The following is a 9,471-nucleotide window of genomic DNA, read 5'->3' on the forward strand; positions in this document are numbered from 1 at the left end:
TGGTCGAATCTTCCGACTCGGAGATATGTCACTTGCCTGACTAAGGTGGATTCGGTTGCTTTGAAAAAGGTATTATAAATAAATAAAAATTCTCCAAAAAAAGGAAATTCTTTATATATCTGCTGCAAATGATATCCGAATTTTATAGGCCAAAATTATTTGGTTCAAAAGTACTCTATTTTTTATACCCTTGCAGGGTATATAATTTCAGTAGGAAGTTTGCAACACAGTGAAGGAGACGTTTCCGACCCCATAAACCATATATATTCTTGATCAGCATCCACAGGGGAATCTTTCTAGATATGTCAGGAAGAAATCGATTTTTTGGCCATTTTTGCGAATTTTGATAAGGGGTTACATCATTAAAATTAGCAAAAATGGCCAAAAATTTTGATTTCTTAAAATTTTAAATTTGGTATGCAGTTTTTTTAAATTAATAAAAACTAACACAAAACTGCTTTCCGAATCGAAATTAATGCATTTTTGGCTTAGTTATGATATATTTTAATTGTTACCTGCAAGGGTATACAAACTTTGGCTGGCCAAAGTTAGCTTTCTTTCTTGTTGTACATTAAATTAAATTTTTTTTATAGGGTTATGACACTATATCCTCTTATTCTTTTTTAAATTCCTGAAATTATTTATTTTCGTGAAATATATGGATATGTTCACTTATACTCGATTTTGTGCTTAAAAGTTTTATAATTTGTCTTGCTACTTTTAATATATAAAGCTCAGACCACATTAAAATCATCAATTTTTCCTTAAATAAACTTTCCAGCAAGTGACATTTACATCGAATTAAATTAGATTTCGAGGCACGAGTTCGTTAAGCTAAGACAGTGAAAAATATCAATTAAATATCGATTCATTATACACTAAAACCTAAGCTAATCTGGGTTAGTTAAGATAGTATTCCTTAGGCCTCCGCTAAACTAACTATAAAAATAAACCTGAGATTGCACACACTCTCCACCCTAGGATTCAGGCCAAATTCGTTGGCGGAACCTGGGACTGGCTTTGCACCTCTAGGAGAGGCACCGCCAGATCGCTTATGTGCGACCTGGCACTCTGATAGTCATCCTCGGATCTAGGACGCACCTGCCTCTGCGGGCTACTCTGCTGCACGACCTCCGTGTAGACCGGTTGAATGGGCACCTCAATCTCCCCGTTCCTGCCCTGGTCAAACATATCGTCAATGTCCACCAGCTGGAAGTCCACAGCAAAGATAAAGCGCAGCACCATGACCAGCAGAGCCACAATCCACAGCACCATGCCAATTACATAGCTTGTTCTAAATAGTTCCAGATAAGTATCATGGGACACCTTGTGATCGTGGACGATGGGACGCAGCAGAGAAATGGCATCGCCGCAACTGATGGCCGTCGGGTTCGTGAGATTCTCCCTCAGCTGGCCACACAAACTCTTGAGGTGTCCGTTGGTCAGGATTGTATAGAGGACGCTCCCCAGACTCATCACCGAGAAGATGACAATGGAGGGCACCACAATGCGCCAGGGTTTGGGCAGAACTCTGCAAGGATAATTTTGGATATCACTAATTTTATAAATTTATTTACTTTATCTAAATATTACTTACGAGCTCTTTTTGCTGCCCGTTTGAAAGATCAGGCACATGGCTGTCCAAATGATAGCCACAATTTCTGAAATGGGTGGAAATGCATAGACAAACTGGGCTGCTATGCTGCGACTCCAAAATGTGGCATGGGCATCCAGGGACACTAAGGAAAATTATGATTTAGTATTATACATAACACAGATTGAAAAATTAGATACTTACTGGTCCCCAAAAACTGCCTGTCTGCCTCGGCATTGAACACAATCTTTGGCGTCGGAGCCTTTGTGGTGGTGGTGGTTATCTTTTCTATATCCTGTTCGGCTATCAGCCGCTCCAACGTAGGCCGGTTTTTGCTGGACTCGTAAATATGCGAAATCTTGAAGGTTGGCTTGGTAGTTTCTATACATATAAAATATATTTTATATTATATCTATAACCAAAAATATATCCATAAAGTCCTCTTACGGCTCTCGCTCTTTAGCGATTCGGGAGTGACTTCCTGCTCCTGCACGGAGTACTTTTGGCCATAGGCATTTTGAGTGACAGCCATGAAATCCCGGTGGAGAATCTGCTTGCTGTGCTCATCCATCTGCTCGAAGTTGCGCTCCCGGAAGATGAGTTTGGCACTGACAATTCCCTCGTACAAATCACCCGAAATCATGTGCAGCGATACGCTCCAAATAATGGAGAATATGGCTATGAGGACCATCAGGCACATGACGGTGTCTGGAATTAAAGAGAAAGGAGAAGTTTGTAAGTAAATTTGTGTAGTCTGTTTTTCTATGTCTTTAAGCGACTTAACAATATCTCTTTTAATTATCAAAAAAAAATTTCAAAATTAACGTACAAGCTCTGTAAAATTGTTAGCAATATTTCGTTTTCCTCTTAATCTCAAACTTTTTCCGTAATTAATCTTCCTCGCAATTAAAAAAAAAAAAATATATATAAAAATATCTCTTTTCCTTATCAAAATAATTTTTCACAATAAAGTACAAGCTCTGTAAAATTGTTAGCTATATTTTGTTTTCCTCTTAATCCCAAAAACTTCCAGTAAATAATCTTTCTCGCAACTTAAATAATGAAATCATAAAAAATAACCTCTGCTGCCACTATTTATTATTATCAAACGGACTCCGACAAATGTGAATTTCAAATTAATGGCACATAGACTTGACTATATATAGACAATCAACTATTTTATGGATCTGCACTGAGCCGTAGATCAAGTATACGCACTGTGGCGAACAATGGATTACGACATTACGACGACGAAGCTATAGCTAGAAGGTTAGGCAGTCGATAATTTATGGCTTTCTAGTTATGTTATATTCGAATTTGTTTGTTTTGTGTAAGAATCGGGTCTCGCCTCGCATTTAATGCCTTTGTGTGAATTTATACACAGAATATATACAGTATGATATCATGCCAAATGTTGTGGAGCGCGGTTAACGAGTCTCCACGGAACATTTTCAGATGACGTCGATACCGGCTGACTGACTGCTTCCCAATAAAATTCATTTCAATTGATGCAAATATTGTTTCTCTGAGATAAAAAGGAAAACAAAAATTGAGAAAACAAACCCCTGGCAGAGTCAACAAACAGATTTATGCCGGAAAATATACGATTATACTCTGGGCGCATGAAAAGCCATGTCAAATGGTGAAAAATGTTATATTACCATGTCCACTTTATGGCTGAATTGTACAAAGTTGGCATGTACTCTCTATATAGTATATAGATCAACTGAGGAAATAGATCAGGGGCCGTGCCACCGCAAATTTCATGCCCCAAGTGCTTTGAACGCATTAAGCGGAATATTTTTCAGCTTTCTGCCTTTCTGACTTTCCTTTTATTCAGCACATAATATATGTATATATATGTATGTGATGTATATATATATATATCTGAAGCGATTTACTACGCGTTCTGCGTTGCATGATCCGCCGCTGCCACCATGGCATGACATCATTCCCACGGATCCCCCCTCCAAGCCCATAGCTCAGGAAAAAAAAAAACAATCAGCAGCGACGTTGTTCAGCAGAGAGTTAACAATAATCGTTAGCTCATTTTTTTTGTATGTAGGGAACCGCTTTTGGCCAGGTTTTCATAGCTGAATATGGCTCAAAAGAGGCCAAGTTTAATTGGAAAAAACTATAAATAAATATTACTAATTGGTTTCGGGGGAGAGGAAGATGTAATCTACAACAAAAATATTATACATTATAATTGCTAACTAAAAAAAAGCTTTTAATAAAATGTATAAATGTATGAAGTATTTAGGAAGATTGTGGTACACTTTTAGTACTGAAAAATTAAATAAAAAAATATATTATGACTTATTATATTACATATTTATATGGTGTATTTTATTCAGGTTAGGTTAGAATATTTTTAGCACCTAATGTAATTTAATTTTGTTAAAATGAACACGAAACCTAAACATCATTGAATTTATAAGGTTTTCTTAGGATTCTATTGTTTTCATTTAAAGAGTTTTCCTTGAAAATTCCCCTAAAAAGCCTTCAGGAAGTTTACATTTAAAAAGCCCTCAATGTCTAGTTAACAATTTCCCTTTTGCAAAATTGAATACTTAAGTGCTTGTTTACAATCTGTGACGGCTCCCGGAAGCTCTTTGGCCACCGAGCTAATTTCGTTAATGCCATTTAAAGGAACCACATGGCGTATACGTATTATAGACTGCGCCCACTCAAACAAACTTTTCTCCACTTATCTTTCAGCCAAATGAGAGCTTCCACCAGCTGGATAATATTCATTAAGCCTCAGAGGAAGCAGAGAGATCGGTAGATCAGGGGACCAAGTGTTAAAATGTTTATAAACAAACGCAAAACGAAGTTTATTAGTAATTAGCACATTGGCCTAAAGGCTTTAGATCCAGTTAGCACCTTTAATGAATTGATTGACGCTATAAAAATAAATCTAAATTTGGCACGTTAAACTGGCGGTTAAAAAATTGTGTTAAGACCTGTTCTTAAGCTTGGAATAATATAGTTAAATAGTTGTAAGTTTATTATTTGGACTGTTTGTGACATTGCTGGTGGAGTGATCAGTGCCCAATAAAGCTAAACATACTTAATATAGTCCTTAGACATTTAAATACAAATATTCAGATTTGGACTATATATTTTAGCAACTTTTAAAAAGCACACACATTTGCCCCACTGTCCACAAATATCGAAAGCATTATTGAGTAGGCGAGTCTGCGAATTTTCAAAACATTCGAATACATGATGCTTAGACCGTTTATCGATGCTGAAAGACGCGCCCCCTCCGAGATCACCAGCCGTGACTGATGGACAAAACTCGTGAAATGCCTTTAATTGACTCAAACATTTCGGCTGTCATTGAGCGGAAAGACAGTTCACCTCAAAAATCAACCAATTGGTGCTGTCACACGGTTCATTCCGAACCAAATGGAAATTCTATGGAACTTGTTTTTAGTTTCACCTTCTTGTGACGTTTTGAGGGCCATTTTAAAAATATACCCAGAGTCCAAGGGCCTTAGTAATATGTAAAAATAAAAACTAAAATATATATAGGGATAACATAAGTCAACATACTGTTCAGATTTCGTATATCGCTGGTGGTTAGCTTTCCCTGTTTGTATTTTTTTATCAGCTCCATTTCATGTTTTTTTGTATTCCAAATTCCGTAGATTATGTTTATCACACAGTTTCCTTTAATTTTGTACTTTTTATGGCAAAATTAAACACATCTAGCACAGTAATTGATTTTTTTCACATTTGTTTAGTTTATGTGAACTTTTAATGTAGATATTTCACGTGGCTAAACGGAGAGGCACACAGAAAATTTATTAGCCAAACAATAAACAGAATTTTGATCGTAAATAAAACTGCATTTTTAATGAAAACTTTGCCCGATTTTGTTGGTTGAATTTTCGCCTCGATTGTGCCCAGTTGAGCGATCGAAATAATTGAGATTAATTGATTTGAAATTACCAGCGACTGTGGGTGCCTATGGGTGTGTGTATTTGAGAGAAAGACAAATGAATTTCCAACACTTTGGCTATTAGTTTACAATTTGGCACATGGAATCCCAAACAGTTTGAGTTTTCAATTTCCATTTCTATTTCCAGGCCACATTACGTATACGTAACATTAGCATTAACACCTTTTTGTGCTTGCCCTCGAGTCTTTATTCTAATTAACCCCTTTCAGCTTGTTTTTGTGTGAATTTTCGTTTGGGAAAACTGACATTTGTCTAAGCCCGAGTTCAAGGTTGCCTTTGGGCCCACGATTTTCGTTTAGATTTCTAACAAACTTTGTCTTATATACACTGATTGGTATTCGAATTTGGATATCTTTGGATATATTTGCATAAAACGCACATCGCACAGCGGGTTAATTGCCGAAATCGGTAGCGAGACCACGCGACATTCGGGCACGCATCCAAGAGATACAAAATCCGATGGATTTCCGAACTACGACGTCCGACGTTCGTGGCTGTTGTTCAGACACTGAGGCGACCCAGCCATAATTCTCCAGCCAGAGAATCGGAGCGCTCTCTCTACTCTTTTTTTCCGTCTTTATTTTATTTACTCGGTTTTCTCTCTCTCTCTCTCTCTTTTCGGTTTTGTTTTGATTTCGAAAATTTGCAACTGGTTGCTGCTCAGGTTTTCGTTTGTTTTTGTTTTGATTTCGACTTGATTTTTGTTTTTTATTTTGTTTCTTGAAGAGGGAGGCAGGGGCGGAGGAAAAGGTATGGCGTGCGTGGGATGGGAAATATTTTCTTTTTTTTATTTAATATTGTTAGGTCTATTTTTGCTATTTTTGCTCAACCAACAAATAATTATGCCAAGTAGGTAAGGAATTATATTGATAAAAATGCTCATTAAAAATTAAAATAAATAATATAAATAGAAATTTTAAAAATTTGTTTAATTAAAGTTTAGTTAAACCAACCAGGTTTTTCCATTAAAACCTAAACCCTAAAACCCTAACAAGTTTAAGTAAGTTAAATATTAATTTTAAAATCTACACCTAAAAACCTTATAGATTCAATTTTATACCTATAATTAATATTTCATAATTTATCTATTCTCCTAAAAAAATATAATATTCTATGACTTAACCAAGCCCTTTTGTTCTTTAATCCACTATATAAATAGTCTCACTCTTTTGTTTACCATATGTATACCTTAATAAAAAACGCACCAAAAATACACCACGAATTATATCGTCGATTATTGTGCATCCTCGATTAGAGGCAAAAGCATTAACGCCCAACAGGAATTCAATTTCTATTTTCATTCGCATTGTTTCGACTCTCGACTTTTGGCTTTTTGGGGGGGCAGTTGCCACGGCCGCAATTATCGGCGATGACCTTGGGGAGAACACGCCGCTTTTTCACGTTCAAGGTGAACTTAATTAGCGGCCAGAACAGGCCTTCAAAGGACCTCAAATCGCGTGCCTGACAGGCATCTGGCTTTATTTAGGTTTCTTTAACTAAACGTGAAACTCAACGCCGTCTAACAACAACTTTTATCGCTTGGGAGCTATTGAGGTCTCAGAGGAGTTATTGCCGAGTTCCAGTTTACATTTCAATAATTTCTCAAGGGGCCTATGTTTATAAGGATCAGCTATTGCCCTTGGGACTAATCCAAGAATTTTAAAAGCTATAAATAAATTATTATAATAAAATAATAATAACTATTTAGTGTATACAATTTTTTAAGAATAATGGGTGTTTTTATATGATTTTAAAGCTAAGATAAAAAAGCCGAAAATAAACAAGAAAGGGAGCTAAGCTTGAAGCTTGCAATTGGATATTTAAAAATCTAATTTTTTAATTATTTAATCATTAATTTTATATGATAATTTTTGGAACCAATCCTTACTTTTACGATGAACGAATCTTTAGATCTTGACGAAAATCGAACTTATTTTTCTGGGAAATAAAAGATCATTGTCCTGCAATCTTCATCAGCGAATAAATTACATTATCCAAATATGTTCTATTAGTCTTGGATAAAAAAAACGTAAATAATTACCGGTCGAATAAGGAATTTATTTATAGATGCCGCACTGAAACCAATATTAACAATAATGACTTTTATTGCTGGTCTTCTGTGGCACGCAGTAAACATTTGCTCAGCCCTAACGAACACAAACCATTTTCACATTTCCACATATTTCCACACATGTCATAATAAGGTCTCCTCCGCCGCCACTGCCACCTATGGAAATACGGATAAACAAACAAATCTTTGCCATGCTTCCATGTTGAAATTGGCGATGACGTCGTCGTCCCCGCTTATGCAAATCCACAGAAGATAATGCGACACTCATGAATTTATTACATGAATGTATTACTCCAGGCAACAAAACAATAACAATAACAATAAGTTTATGAAACATGTTTTCCTTGACTTTCCATACTAATATATTTTTTTAAATATTAATTATTTTTTTTTAATAATGATCTATGGTTTGATTATAGAAAATATTCAATAAATAGAAATTGTGAATTGAAACCTATTATTTATTTAAAAAATAACACCACATCGTTGCTAAATTTATTTTATTATTTAAATTTATACAGTAGAATAAACAAATATGAAATTACATATGCAAAAATTATTTAAAAGGGTCCTTCAAAATGCTCGTAATTGTTTTAAATATTTCTCTAATTAAACTATACAATTTAGAGTAGAAATATCTTAATTGTTTTGTTCAATAATTTCATATTCTTATCTTTATTTTTTTATTAATAATAGTTTTTTAAACTCACGTTCACAGCGCACCACCCCGCTCCTAGCTTCCCGGGTTAGCATCTGCAGGCTGTCACCAATCCGCCGTATCCGCTGCGGTGGCGGGCTCCCCATCTCTCTGATCTCCGCCAGCACTTGGCACCCGCATCTAATTACGGCTTTCTGTTTACATCAGGCAAACAATTAGCAAAATGGCTAAGCAGAAACCCAGTACTTGAGTGCGCATTTTTTGGAGAGTCTTGAGTTTTGCCCAAGTTGGCCACAACGACTTGGCAATAAATCGGAGATTAGCAATAGCGAACCGACACTGGAGGAGTGTATTGGAGGAACGTTCATGCGACACGACAGCTCGACGAAAACTAAATGCCATTAGGGGTATTTGCTTCGCCGCTGCTGCTGCTGCTCTGCTCCGGGGAAAATTCAAATTCGATGGCGTCACTGGGTGTCAGTGGTGGTTACAACACCGCACACACTCGCAGGGCAAAGAGCATTCCTAGATCCCTGTTAGTGGTGGGAAAGGTGAGCTAGTATATCCTTTAAGAGGTAAATATATATATTAAAGAGGAAATAAACCTTGGAATACGTTTTTAAAATATTTAGATAGAAAGCTTTACGTTAATAAAAATATGTTAAGGTCAGACTCTAAAAAATTAATAAATAGACAAAAAATAGAAAATAAATAAATATAAAGCCCACAAGGGACTGCGTAAGATTTCGTACATTTTCTAGTAAAGGATACGGCAAGCCACTAATAAAATTATTAAATATTAATTACTATTAATAATGAATATAATTGAATTGTTCAGGGTATCAAATATAAAATGTTTTTATCCATTATTAATCGAAATAAAAGACATAAAAATGTAACTTTTCTTAAGATATTATTTAAAGACTTTTTTAAGAAAAAAAAATAATTTTTTTTAGAATAAAAGAATTTTAAAAATATAAAATGCTTTTAAAATACATCACCCTTGCCCATCACTGATCCCAGCCAGACAGACAGCCGCACTGTCCACAAACGGGGGGTTGATTTACCCCTAAAAAAAAAAGAAGGAAACTCACGAAAACAGGAGTAAAGGCAATGACCTTTCGCGGCACAGGCCGGGCCTAAATGTTTTCGGCCACCTGGAAGCCCAGACAAGAAAT

General features: G+C 35.8%; 1 protein-coding gene across 5 annotated transcripts; it reads right to left on the reverse strand.

The window, feature by feature from the left end:
- Positions 1-102: 102 nt before the first annotated feature.
- LOC108085013 (uncharacterized) lies at positions 103-8,656 on the reverse strand. 5 transcript variants are annotated; one of them, XM_017181457.3, is made up of 6 exons: positions 5,944-6,067; positions 5,156-5,381; positions 2,042-2,302; positions 1,799-1,975; positions 1,598-1,739; positions 103-1,531 (listed from the first exon to the last, which is right to left on the reverse strand). In XM_017181457.3, the coding sequence occupies exons 2-6, from the start codon at positions 5,217-5,219 to the stop codon at positions 985-987; spliced, it is 1,191 nt and encodes a 396-aa protein (XP_017036946.1). In that variant the 5' UTR covers positions 5,220-5,381; positions 5,944-6,067; the 3' UTR covers positions 103-984. The 5 variants fall into 5 exon arrangements, with proteins under 5 accessions (XP_017036946.1, XP_070142753.1, XP_017036944.1 ...); XM_070286652.1 differs by having other exon boundaries at positions 5,811-6,055; XM_017181455.3 differs by lacking the exons at positions 5,156-5,381; positions 5,944-6,067 and adding an exon at positions 8,346-8,656.
- Positions 8,657-9,471: the final 815 nt, after the last annotated feature.

Source organism: Drosophila kikkawai, chromosome 3R (genome assembly GCF_030179895.1).
Source record: "Drosophila kikkawai strain 14028-0561.14 chromosome 3R, DkikHiC1v2, whole genome shotgun sequence".
Classification (NCBI taxonomy): Eukaryota; Metazoa; Arthropoda; class Insecta; order Diptera; family Drosophilidae; genus Drosophila; species Drosophila kikkawai.

Coding starts and splice junctions, on each gene's coding strand:
- LOC108085013 (XM_017181455.3), bottom strand. CDS start 8,439: ATGGGGAGCCCGCCACCGCAGCGGATACGGCGGATTGGTGACAGCCTG. Junction 2,303..8,345: donor CGGGGTGGTGCGCTGTGAAC/GTGAGTTTAAAA, acceptor CTTTAATTCCAG/ACACCGTCATGTGCCTGATG. Junction 1,976..2,041: donor ATCGCTAAAGAGCGAGAGCC/GTAAGAGGACTT, acceptor TTATATGTATAG/AAACTACCAAGCCAACCTTC.